Source organism: Myodes glareolus, chromosome 1, assembly GCF_982192425.1.
Source record: "Myodes glareolus chromosome 1, mMyoGla1.1, whole genome shotgun sequence".
Taxonomy (NCBI): Eukaryota; Metazoa; Chordata; class Mammalia; order Rodentia; family Cricetidae; genus Myodes; species Myodes glareolus.
Genome location: NC_142026.1, coordinates 102,631,664 through 102,644,735, shown reverse-complemented (window position 1 = coordinate 102,644,735; position 13,072 = coordinate 102,631,664). Strand labels below are relative to the sequence as shown.

At 37.8% G+C, this 13,072-nt stretch overlaps 1 protein-coding gene across 16 annotated transcripts in view; it reads left to right on the top strand.

Moving 5' to 3' along the window:
• The first annotated feature begins 2,146 nt into the window (after positions 1 to 2,146).
• The window catches only part of Trdn (triadin), a 369,239-nt gene continuing 358,313 nt past the window's right edge, over positions 2,147 to 13,072 (top strand). For 5 of the 16 annotated variants that reach the window (XM_087911148.1, XM_085689949.2, XM_085689947.2 and 2 more), the window contains exon 1: positions 2,148 to 2,470. In XM_087911148.1, coding sequence (XP_087767274.1) covers positions 2,449 to 2,470 — 22 coding nt within the window. In that variant the 5' untranslated portion in view covers positions 2,148 to 2,448. Of the gene's footprint in view, positions 2,471 to 13,072 lie in introns of all 16 variants that reach the window. The other 11 variants (XM_087911163.1, XM_087911160.1, XM_087911167.1 and 8 more) reach the window with 4 other exon arrangements.

The following is a 13,072-nucleotide window of genomic DNA, read 5'->3' as shown; positions in this document are numbered from 1 at the left end:
GTCTTGGTCCTTGAAAGTGCTTGTAGGCTGTACAGCATGCTTATTTCTTCAGTTAATCATTGTCAAGGACCATGAATGGACTGATCAATGGAGATGAAGTGTTATTCTCAAAGCTGGCAGCCTTGTGTAGGTATCAAATGGATGTATTAGGGGGAATGTCTTAGTTACTTTCCTATTGCTGGGAAGAGACTTCATGACTAAGGCAACCTATAAGAGAAAGGCTTTAATCAGGGACTTGCTTTTGATTTCAGAGAATAAATAAAGCCCATAACCATCATATCAGGGAGCATGGCAGCAGGCAGGTCAGCATGATGCTGGAGAAGTACCTGAAAGTTACTTATTGTGGGGGAAGGGGAGAGAGAGAGAGAGAGAGAGAGAGAGGAGAGAGAGAGAGAGAGAGAGAGAGAGATAGCTGAAAGTTACTTATTGTGGGGGAAGGGGAGAGAGAGAGAGAGAGAGAGAGAGAGAGAGAGAGAGAGAGAGAGAGAGAGATAGAGAGAGAGAGAACAAGCGAGCCCTTGCTGGAAACTGGAAATAGGTGTTTTGAGAACCAGATGCCCCAAGCAACAAACCTTCTCCAATCCAACAAAGGCACACCCTCTAATCTTATCCAAATAGTTCTACCAACTAGAAAACAAGCATTCAAATGTATGAGCCTATAGGAGCTATTCTTATTTAAATCGCCAGAGGGAGAGAAACATGGTGAGGAGATCACTATTCTCAGGGTGCTCCTCTAGGTAGACCACTATTCCAAAGACTGCTGCATCCATTTGTTATGCATATGGATTTATTTGCAGCGATACACTCAACCTGGAAACAGTATTGTCTGTGACAAAGTCTTGGCTGCCAGGCCAAGGCACTGACACGATAATCAATGTCCAGTCCTAGCTGCTGGTCCTGTGTAGCATTATGAATCTACCAGGAAACATTTCCTCCTCTGTGAATGAACAGACTTATTTGTTTATTCAGCTGATGTCTGTGCAATTTCTGTTGTGCCAGGAATTGAGGCAGCCAATAAAGACAGCTGGTGACATGTGGGATGTCATTGTCTATGCAAATAGCTGTCACAGCACTCTTCTGAGCCCCACACTTTGAAACAGCAGATAGAGCTTTGCTTTGTGAACTATGAAGTTACCATACAAATTCAAGAGGTTCTGACAGTCAAAGGCAGTGAGTTAAGGCTAAGAGATGAAACGGCACGCATTTATTAGGTTGAATATGAGAAGAAAATAAAAGATAAGGGAAGTCAGCCCTTGATTATTCTCAGACTGGTTAAAGTTTATGATTATCAATGCCCTTTGATTCTCCTTCCCCTTCCAACCACGACTATTGAATATTTCTCTGCTCATTAACACCTGTCTAGGAGTGGGAAGGTGAAATGCTAATCAGGCAATTTAGCTAATTGTTAGCTGCTGCTAGGATGCAGTTCTTATTTTTATTTTTTTCTTCCCGGTCCAGATAGGGAAGTGCTGAAATCTTTTCCTAAAATGTTAGCAGTGGATTTCTCAACTTTTTGCTACCTTCTCATTCTTTCATTGATGAGATAAATTAAAATATTTTGTTTTCAGTAAGGTGTTGGAATAAAACCCAGAGACATTATGCTTCTCAATGTTCTATTTTAATGTTATATTACATACGTCTTATTGACTGATATTTAGAAAATATCAGATGTCTACAACATGACTCGCTTAGAATAGTGGTCAGGATTTAATAATTTCAGTTTTAAATGCAGCCCCATATAAGTGCACTTGCTAAGAGGATTTGGAGCAACCAGAAACCAACTCAGAAAATTACTTAAGTCTGTCCTCCACTCTGCCTGTGGTAGACATTACATGACCCTCCCCTAACCAAATAAGGGAGAGGGGAATGTTCTGGGGATTAGGGGCACTAAGAATAAATCTGAGCTATCTCGGATAAGATTACTTTCAACTCTTTATTTCATGTTTTCTGACACAGACCCCTGTAATTAACTCAGAGACAGTGCGGGGGCTTAGACAGTATTTTCTAGATACTTTGGTATCTTTTTCTTCTTTTGTTTATTTCCTTGTTTATTTATTTATTTATTGCCTGTCTCTTTAGGGCTGGAGAGCCAGTGTGTGTGTGTGTGTGTGTGTGTGTGTGTGTGTGTGTGTGTGTGTGTGTGTTTCTCTAGAGTGCCAAAAAAAAAAAAAGTGTTGAAGAGTCCTAGGGAGATGAGGCTATTTTTGTTTGAAGCTGATACTTCTAGCTGAGCCACAAGTACTGCTTGGAAAGGGCTGAGGTTGTTTCCAGGGGGAGAACTCTGCAGAGAAGAGGCAAAGTTCAACAGGACCACGGAAAGCAGCTGAAAACAGCCAGGAAAAGCAAGAGCCCTCACGTTCGCCCTCTCCCAGAGTTCTCTAACCCTCCGGAATTCTGCAAAGTACCACTTGACTGGAACTTTTCACCTGATTGATTTCTGCATCCACCATGACTGAGATCACCGCAGAAGGTACTGTAGCTTGGGGACATTATGCAAATTGACAGACACTGGGACACCCCATGCTTCTGTTTAAAATCTTGTCTTTAGGTAGTCATCTTGTTTTGTGAGACTACACCGGATCTGGGAAAGGAATTTGTGAGCGGAGAGATTGCCAGATATATATGTTGGGCGAGTAAGAAGAGGTTTCTCTGGAGTTTTGCCTGTGGAAACTCTGCTCTGCTCAAGGCCCTGCTGCTTACTCAGTTATCGCTCACACCTCTATAAATAGCCCCGGGCCTGAACATAATGGCTGAGTTCTTATCAAGCAAAAATTATAAGGCCTGTGAGGATGAGACAATTAAAATAAAATATTAGGCGTGGGGCTTCAATTTGGAAATTTGATTCAGAGCACTTTTGCTTTATAGTATTTAAAACTCGGATTCTTAATCGTTTTCCCTTTCCAGCTGGAGCACACACAGATTACGTGTGTGCATCTCAGACAAAAGTGTTCTGAAGGTTCCTATCCGTTCTGCTTTTGATAGGTGCTCAGAGACAAAGTTAGAAATCTCAAAAGTCAGGTCAACCCAACTTTAAAAACAAAGCCTTTAATTCTTAGAATTCTAGTTATTTCATGAACTCGGTCCTTTTATCTCTACAAATAGTGAATTCTATATTTATATCAAAATAAGTATTTCAACTCTTATAATAAAGGTATACATACACAAGTAAAAATGTAATTTTTATTATATAATGATGCTAGTAAAACAATTTAGACCAACACACACACACACACACACACACACACACTAATAAAGAAATCTTTTAAAAATAATACAATATGGACTAGTTGAGGTAAAACATTACATGATAGGCCTGCAATTTTCTCTGACAGCTGTAAAAAAAAAAAGGCAGGTGACACTTTTGACAATTACCAAGTTAAATGCCATTTTCTTTTTAACCAGCTATAAAATAGAAATCTGTAAATTTTGTCTTTTGGGTGGGTAGAAATCTATGTATCAAAAGTAATTTTTTCTGCAGGTTTATGTAATATCTGTGATTTTAAAAAAGTGCTCTTCTTTTATCACCTATAAAGATCATCTGGCACCCCAAAGAAATAACAATCATTACTGAGGGATTTCCACTTATAGGTTTCTGTTGTTGTTGTTGTTTAGAATTATATACATATTTCCTTTTTGAGACCTCATGTAGTTCAAAGGGGTAGCATTTCAATTTCTATTTCACAAAAAGAAAACTGTTACTCAGATATTCCATGACTTGCTTGTTACCAAACCCAGGTTTTGTATCAGACTCTTTCTCTTTTCCATTAGAGGGTATCAGATTTACTGTTTGCCAGTTTTAGTTTAGAATATGCTAACTGAATATAAATAGTATTTTTTTCTGTTCCTTGGACATTCTGTGTCATGTGAACCTTATGTTGGTCTTCAAGACATTGCTTTATAAAAATGTTTTGCTTATTCCTGCATGAGTTGTTAGGAAACCACTGAGCATTCCTGCCAGCTTCTACCCAGAGCCTGCGCTGCTCCTGATTCCAGGCATCAACTGACCAAACATGTTCCTTGATTATAGAGCACACTCTATACACATTTGCATTTGATCCATATTTTTATGATTTTTGATTCCCGGCAGGCCATGTGATGGCAGGCAGCGGGCTCTGGGAGCAGCCAGTCCCAGACAGAGATGGCTAAGATCCCTGCAAGATCCCCGGAGCGGTTTCTGGCCCTGGGCAGGGAGACACATGGCGGGTGGGTAGGAGACAGAGACATGGATAGACACAACATATAGAGTGAGGTTGAATATTTATTCAGGGGTTATGGAGTGGGAAGGGAAAAGGGGAAGAGAAAGAGAGAGAGAGAGAGAGAGAGAGAGAGAGAGAGAGAGAGAGGAAGAAGAAAGAGAAAGAGAAGGGGGAAAAACGGGAGGGAAGCACACACCCCAAGAGAGGAGAGTGAGACATCTAAGATGGCAGTGGGAGGGAGGGGCCACAGGGAGTGGGCGTGGCTTGCCTCTTAAAGAGACAAAAACCATAACACATATCACTTTCCATAAGATGATAATTGTTTTGAAATAGAGTTATCATTTGTAACTGCAGGGAGTTTAAAGACATTGTAAAGCACCTGTAGTAAAAGCAGCCAAACATGCTGAATATGAGTATAATTTCTAGATAGCTTTCTTGACAGCCCTCATTTCCCATGGTCTGTTCTTCATAGCTGACAGGGTCTCTATCATTTGGTCATCAGTGATGTACTGTTTCGTTTTCCAAAATGATGTTTATTTCCCAGGAGAAACTTAGACTGCCTTCATATCATAGTCATGCTTTATGGTTTTCCAAAAGGATTTTATGCTTTTTATTTTATCTCATGGTTCCCACTCTCTGTTTCTTATTTTCAGCAATTTATTTATTTGTTTGTTTATTTGTACTTAACTAAGAAGACACTCCAGTTGTTCTCTCATGTACTATATTCCCCTTACAACTATTTGTGGGCTAATTGCTGAGGTATCAGCACTGCCTTAGTCGTCCCATATTATCCTTTTCCCTTTCTACTTGCTGAATATGAAAAGCAGGCATTTTGTAGATCAACATCAAATAAGACCTAGGGTAATTCCTTGGAAGTTTGCTGCCACATTAATTCTAAGTTTCTTCCTTAATTAAAGAAGTTCACAGGTTGATACATGGCTTATGCAACTCTAGTGCATGTGCATGCCACATTTACCACCCTTACAAAATCTTGCGCATGGATTTTTTTTTTTTTTTTTTTTTTTTTTAGTGATGTTACAAGTTGGAGAAGTTCATCCAATGGGAGAAAAGAAATCATGCTCCATATAGAACAGTGTTTCAGGTACAGAGCACTAGATGAAACAGAACTCACAAGTTGAACTCCAAAGGATTTCAGGAAAACAGCACCCTTTTTTTCTAGCCACAATTGACTTCATTTGTAAGAAGAAAGAAAAAGAACAGGAAGAAAGAGAAATGAGAAGAATAAATAGTAAAAAAGCCTCAGCTATAGCATAAGTAGAAGAATGAGGATGACTCATAATTGAGGTTAATATGTACCCCTATAGTACAAACAAATAGAAAGAGATATTAAGGGAAGGGATGCATTAAAACAAGGAGCAATCTATTACTATGGATGGCATTACTGAACTATGAATCAGGAAATCTAAAAAAACCTTCTGATGAAATTATTGGCTATTTGACAAACTAGCTATTAGATGAATCCAGGGACCTGCCCTTCTGTGCCAAATGAGATGAGCACATGGGGGATATGATTTTAAGCAATTATTATTTGGAGATACAGTATAAATTATATGTGAATAATGTGATATGGTATTTGTAGTTCCAAACAATATTCCATAAGGCAACGTACTCAAGATCTGCATGTGTTAAGACAGAATATGTGTGGAATGATCTATGGAAGGGAATTTATCTCGAATGTCCTAATTCTGTGAACATTTGCTTATTTCTAAAATGTTTAAGAGTGTAATTTTAAATAAAACTTTATTTTCTCTTCTAAGAAAACAGAGGCAGACTAGGTTCAACAAACTGAAACTACTTTGTTGGAACAGTGAAGGACCCAAACCTCTCTGAAGGGATAAATGTTAAACACATTTAGATGGGCTGGGGGACATCTATTTATACTTGGTAGCTACCAAGAAGTTACAGCTATTTTCAGTGGCTTGACCAATAGTAGGGTAGGCTGTTTGTGATACCCAAGTATATTGTTTCTGTAGGTGGAGCAGACTGGACAGCTAAGCTATTTTTTTTTCTTTCTTTCTTTTTTTTTTAAATGGTGAAAGCTTGACTCATTGCTTCGACTTGTTCCTAACTAGCTCATATACCTTAACTTGACCCATATTTTTAAATCTACATTCTTTTACAGGGCTTGCATACCTTTGCTTTGTAATGCCCATGCTGCTTGCTCTGCATCCTTGAGACTCTGCCCCTTTTCTTATGACTAGGACCTATTGCCCAATACAGCCTGGTTCAATTTATTGTGACCTGAGGCTATTTACCCAACATCCCTGAAATTGAGAGGTCAGTGAATACACTGGCCACCAAATTTAAAGTCAAAATTACTCTTTTGATTGATTATTCTGTTGTTGTTAATCGAAACCAAATATTAATGTTTATTAATTAATAAATTAATCAGACACAGGGCATGAAAAACACTTTTTTTTTCTTTTTCTTTTTTTCTTTTTGGTTTTTTGAGACAGGGTTTCTCCATAACTTTGGAGCCTGTCCTAGAAACTAGCTCTTATAGACCAGGCTAGCATTGAATTCACAGAAATCTGCCTGCCTCTACCTCCCAAATGCTGGGATTAAAGGTGTACAGCACCATCAACAGCAGAAGAGGAGATAATAACTTAATTATCTCCATTGTTATATGATTATCTGGTGGTTAGCTTCATCTCATTTATCAAATTCATAAGTGAGATTAATTACAGACATTAGTTAGCAAAAGTTATATTTTATTATGTTTTGTGGAACAACCTGAGCAACAGTGTAACATAAAAAAAAACTTCCTAAAAGATGCCCTATAGTGGACCCTTTTAAAACCAAAACATGCAAATAGAAAAAAAATCATAAGTAGGAAACTCTTGAATGAAAATCCTTTAAATTATTACCATAACAAACAAACAAACAAGACAATAATCACTTATAATAGGTCTCAAACCTGGGACAAATGGTTAAGTGAGGTGTCCATTAACATATCAAAGCAGACCTGGCAACCAAATTCTTCCTGTATCCCTCAATCTCTGCCTGTAACAGGGTTTTGCTGGCTAGCATTCCCTGCCCCCTACCCAAAACTTTTCCAGCCCAGAGACTGGGGTGCCCTTCTCTGTATTAATGCAACCATTTTGTTTCCCTGGCTTTTTGTCTATTCTCTACACTCCTGGAGTCTTGGTTTTGAGTTCTTCTTCTGTCCCCTCTCTCCTTACATGGCTCAGTGTCATGTCCACTCTGGATTCTCCTGGATGTCCCTGCCTCTGGCTGTGCTCTCCCTTTTATCTACAATAAACTTTCTCCTCCATCATAACTAGGAGTAGCCGTGGTCTTTCATTTTTATTTCTTTTTATTCATTCAATATAAAACCAATCTAGCTAACTAGTTGACAAAATTTGTTTAAGCTTTTCAAATTGAACAAAACACCCATTATATAAATTGCAAAATCTTTGGTAAAAGTAAGCAGAATACCTGTCCTTGTAGCACAGCTGGAACTGGGCCCACTAAGAAAGGTTTCTCTTATCTATCTGTTAACAGGAATATGTTAACAGTAATACCCGCCCCCCACGCCCCTTGGTAAGCTTACAGTTTCTATGGAAACTATGCTATCAGCTTAACTACTTCTTATTTGTTGTTGGTCACCATTGTGACCATAGTTTCAAAATTATGCCCCTTTTACAATGTGGAAATGAATTGAGGCTATTCAGGTACTGTAATAAAGGGCTTAGACATCTTTAGAGACCTGAAGTGCCCAATGTTGTTCATATCAATGCTTAATCAGTTAACAGTATTTAATAGTATGGGAGCATAAGATAGTAGATAAGTAAGTTTAAAACCTTCTGTCATTGGTTTTCATCCTTCCTAATGCTATAACCCTTTACTACAGTTCCCCATGTTACAGTGACCCCAACCATAGAATTATATTATTTTGTTGCTACTTCATAACTGTAATCTTGCTACTGCTAAGAATTATAATGTAAATATGCGTAATATTCACGGGCTGAGAACCACTGGGCTATGTTGCCCCGTGGGTTAACTATGTCAATTTGAAAGCAGGATGCATAGATGGTTAATATTTTTCAGTTGTTTTTAGTGTTGTTCAGAGCTCTACTTAGAGTTTAAAGGTAGTATTAAAGAATTATCATTTTCTTTTCTCAGGGAGACAAATGAATAAAAGATGCATATTGCCTAATGTAACATATTTTAAAAGAACACATTAGAGAAAAACCTTTATCTGGCGACTATACGCTGATATCACAGAAACAATCTGACGTTTCGAATTTGGTCCCTGACTTCAAGTACTAGGAGGATCCATCAAAGTTGAGTTGATTTTGCTCTCCCTGGTTGCTGCTTGCTTTGGTTGCTATAATTGACATTCAGTTTCTGATAGGAAGGGCTTCATTGCATCGCCCCAAGTGAGGGTTAAGCAGAGATAGGCGAAGTTGCTGGTCCAGAAAGATAGCAATTTTCATCTTCAAAGGAAACTAAGATGAGTTCTTTGGCAAGTGCTTGATGAATGAATTCCTGTCCCCAGGATCTGAGCTGTTCTCTGTAAACATGAAACATCTCATTTCTGTGCCCGAGGTCAAGCTGCCAAAGACACAGTACTTACAGTTTTGAGAGACTCTTTGGTATGCAAATGACCTGCTTCCTCATAAACCACAGAGCCCCTTTCACAGTGTACCTTAAGTATTACATTTACATCCAGAGAATCTATAAATACCATGGCTTTTAAATACTGACTTATTATCCGTTGTAGCAGGCTCTGGTGAAGATGCAATCTTTTAATTCATGAGAACAATGACAATTTGCATCTTGCAAACCACACTTTGCAGGAGAAATCTGCTTCTATTCAGACAGCACGAGGCTTGAACCCCGTTGATAAGTCTGGCTTGGGTGCTTTTATGCAGCAGCTTTCCCCTCTCTCTGACATTTATTAATATAACATGGAGAAAAATCTAAGGAAGGGAAAATATCTTCCTAGTTGAAACTTCATTTTACTAATGTCAAGAGTTTAGGTAAATTTATGGACAGTACATTTTTTGCCAAGGCTTCCTGGAAGTTATTGTTGCCTTTAAAATAAAAGCATCTTGTCCTCAGGAGGGCATTTTGTTGGAGGTTAGACATATGATATGACGTGGAGGGGAAAGTCATATATAGAGTGGCACATTGGCATTTATCACTATGGCTAATACTTTTGAAAGGATTCTTACTTAGCAAACACAATTGTCTGGCGCAATGAGAATACATTACATCATCTGTAAGTGACTGCAGCTGGTGAACTGCCAATCTTGTGAATTTTTAGAACCACAAAGTGCCTTCAACCATGATACAACAAAACTTTAGACTCCGCAGCATTATTAATGTGGATCCAACATTATAAAGCAGTATTTCATATCGCAGACTCATTTGCATACAAAATCTTAGTACCGTTTATTTTTCCTGGCTCAATGCCAGGCAATGACTTAGTAACAAGGACAGGAATATGATTAATAAAAGGTACATAACAACTTTAAATGAAAGCAAAACTAATGGTGAAAATGACAAAATGAGACCGGACAGCTTTGGAAACTTATGACCCAAACTTGGAAGAACTAATGTTGTGATTTTGATGAACAATGCAGCTGTTGTAAAGTCAGGATGCACATATCACAGTTCCGTGACACGTACGGGCTGAGTAAAGGACGGCATCTTCTTGACATTCATCATTTGCCTGACAAATAATGTTGCTAGAAAGGTGAACTAGTTGACTGACAAAAGAGTAAATAAATCAAGAGCAGCTTTGATCCAAAGAGAAGTGGAGGGAAAAGAGGCAGAAGTCAGATGAGACTCAGCCGCTGTGGGATGAGATGCTGAGATACATAAGGACATAAGGTCTAGAGTTAACCTGGCTAAGAGACTAATGAAATACTCTGTAATTGCTGCCATTCTGGGGATCTCAGATTCCTCATTTATTTTTACTAGTTCTTTATTATGATCTCCATTTCCTCATTTTTGTCCATCTGAGTCTTCTGTCATTTTTCATACTTGTATTGTCATTAAAGCTATGCACATAAACTACTTTAAACATAGTGCAGAAGCTTCCTTCATACATAGTTCATGAAGAGATTATGAAGTGAACTTACACCTTCAGACGTATACCCCTAAATTAGTTTCTTTAAGAGAGAAAACTGAACTGCTGAAAACTAACCAACAAAAGACAATGGTTGTTGTTGTAATGTTGTGAGAACTCCTGCTTCGAGCCAGTACTTTTGTCTAGATGTTCCCTAAACACATTGGACCTCAACTGAAAATGGCAATACGATTGCCCGGAGGTTTAGGAAAGACAATTATAGAATGAAGAGCCAGGGATCAGGGAAGGCTCAAGAAATGTGAGCAGAGAGTAGAATAAATTAATAAACTAAATCAACCAGTGTAGAACTTTCTAGCGACTTTCTGGTGTTGTAGCTGTGGATTATACTTGACATAATACTTTTGATACTTTCCAGAAATTCGGCTAAGTCTTCAACCAAGTATATTGTGTTAATCATGTCTGGGCAGTTTTGTTCTGGGTTAGTAAAGTAACGCATATTGAGCTCCTTGGTTTCTCTCCAGTCCCTCCAGATGGTTAATGCCTTGTAGTATTATCAAAATGCTCACCCTGTAGAGATTTTTTTGCCCTTGAGTGAGATGGATTCTCTATACCCCAGTGCTTTAGAACATAGTATTTTAATGCCCTATCACTCTGTCATTTGCCTGTAGGTAGGTAAGAACAAAGATCCTGACAATGGAAAGACATTTAATCACCCAGATACTTATTTGTGTACATTTTCTTGTAATTACTTTTGATAGTTTCTATTTTAAATCTGGAGAGAAAATGTTACATTCCAAAGGATGCATATGAATAGCTTCTAAGATCGTGTAAAATGTTAAAATTCCCAAAGAAAATACAGGTGAGATGATAAACTAAAAAATGTGAAGTAGATTCCTCAATTTCTCATCATTCAAGTTAAAAGTTATACAACAATCTATACATTTGCACGTGTGAAAGAATTAGGAAATGAATCAATATGTAACTTGTTTTCAGACATGATGATTAGAAAAATCTGAAAAACAAAGAAAACTAGCCTTCAAACCACAATCCCAGAGAACTTAGACAACAATAAGGACACTAAGAAAGACTTACATAGATCTAATCTTCATGGGAAGTAGAGAAAAACAAGATCTCCTGAGTAAATTGGGAGCATGGAGACCTTGGGGAGGGTGGAAGGATGAAAGGGAGAGGCAGGGACGGAAGGAGAGAAAAATGTAGAGCTCAATAAAAATCAATAAAAAAAAGAAAAATCCAAAAACCAAGATAAAACCCAAGTGCTCAGATCAGAACTAGGGCCTATACAAAAGGTAAGAATCTTAGTTAAAAACTTGATGTTCTTAAATGAAAGGATATGAGTATAAATAAAAGAAAACAAAAAAATTTAATGCCATCCCCAAATCTTAGACATTCTAGGAAAATACATTTAATTATGAGTTGAAATTTCTCATTGAATTAATATTGTGGTCATGAGTTTTATGTCCAGGTAAAGGTGATACACTTTCATTGACAGCTGAAGCAAGAGCATTGACAGGGCGCAGTGCGATCGGTAATAAAGATCTGCCAGACTAGCTTAATACAAAATATACAGCTTTAATAAACAGAAGGAAGACTTACACCAGAATCCGAACGATCCGTCCGGACGCAGGAGCCAGGTGTGAGAGAGGGATAGGGGAAGCGCACTCGCCAGGTTTATAGGTAAACTTTTGCCTAAGGGTGACATGCCCCACAAACAGAATGTGATTGGCTAAACTCCCCTATCAGTGCATCTGTCCGAACATACGCTGTCAAAGTTTCAGGATAAATACAGAGTCATAAACTTCACCATAAATTTGACTCCTCAAAAATCCTTTTAAAGCAGTGATTCTCAACCTTTCATATGTTGCGACCATTTAAAATAATTTCTTATGTTGTGGTGCCTCTAAATCATAAAATTATTTTTGTTATTATATCATAATTGTTATTTTACTACTGTTATGAATCATAATGCAAATATTTGTGGTTTCAGAAAGTCATAGGCAAGCCCTGTGAAAGGGTCATTCGATTTACAGATTGAGAACCACTGTCTTAAAGGAACACTAAAGTACGATGTAGCTGTTAAGAAGAACATAATGTAAATATAGTTGCTAATAGCTTTCGGGAAACTTGGACCAAACTACTCAACTATGAAAACTGCAAGCTTTACTTCTTCCATTTGGATACAAAAGATTGTTTTTAGGTCATTCCAAAAGATTGGAATGTTGGGAGTCTTACATAATATTATCAAAATCAAAGTTATTGTGTCAAGTACAGACATCTAATTCAAAGAATAGACAATTATTTGAGGTAGAATAAAATTTTTCTTGAAATATAAATTATTTGTGGCCTTGGTCTGCTATTGAAAATTCTATAGGAAGAAAAAACAAAAATGCTAACCTTAAAGAAAGACAGGCAAAGAGATTGCCAGGCTTAAAGGAATGCCACATTTTTCTCCCTTGTGAAAAATCAGTGAGAGATGATGACTTACTTTCTGTGCCCATAAGCTAAGAAGTGGAGAGGTGATAGCGTAATTTGGAGAGAGGCACATGTGGAAACAACTCAGTTGGGTAAACTGGAAGACAGCTCTATGCAGGATTGTCAGCTACAGCTTTATAGATGGTGACTAACACAACTGAGAGTACATTACCTTTGATGATGGTCTCCTATTGTACCTCACTCAACTCTGAGAAGGTCCAGTGTTTCCTTGATCCATTGAAATGCAATCACTGTAAAGATTACATAGCAAAGCATGAAATTCATCTAAGTTAGGCATTAGGTGGCACCTTGTTAAAATTAATAA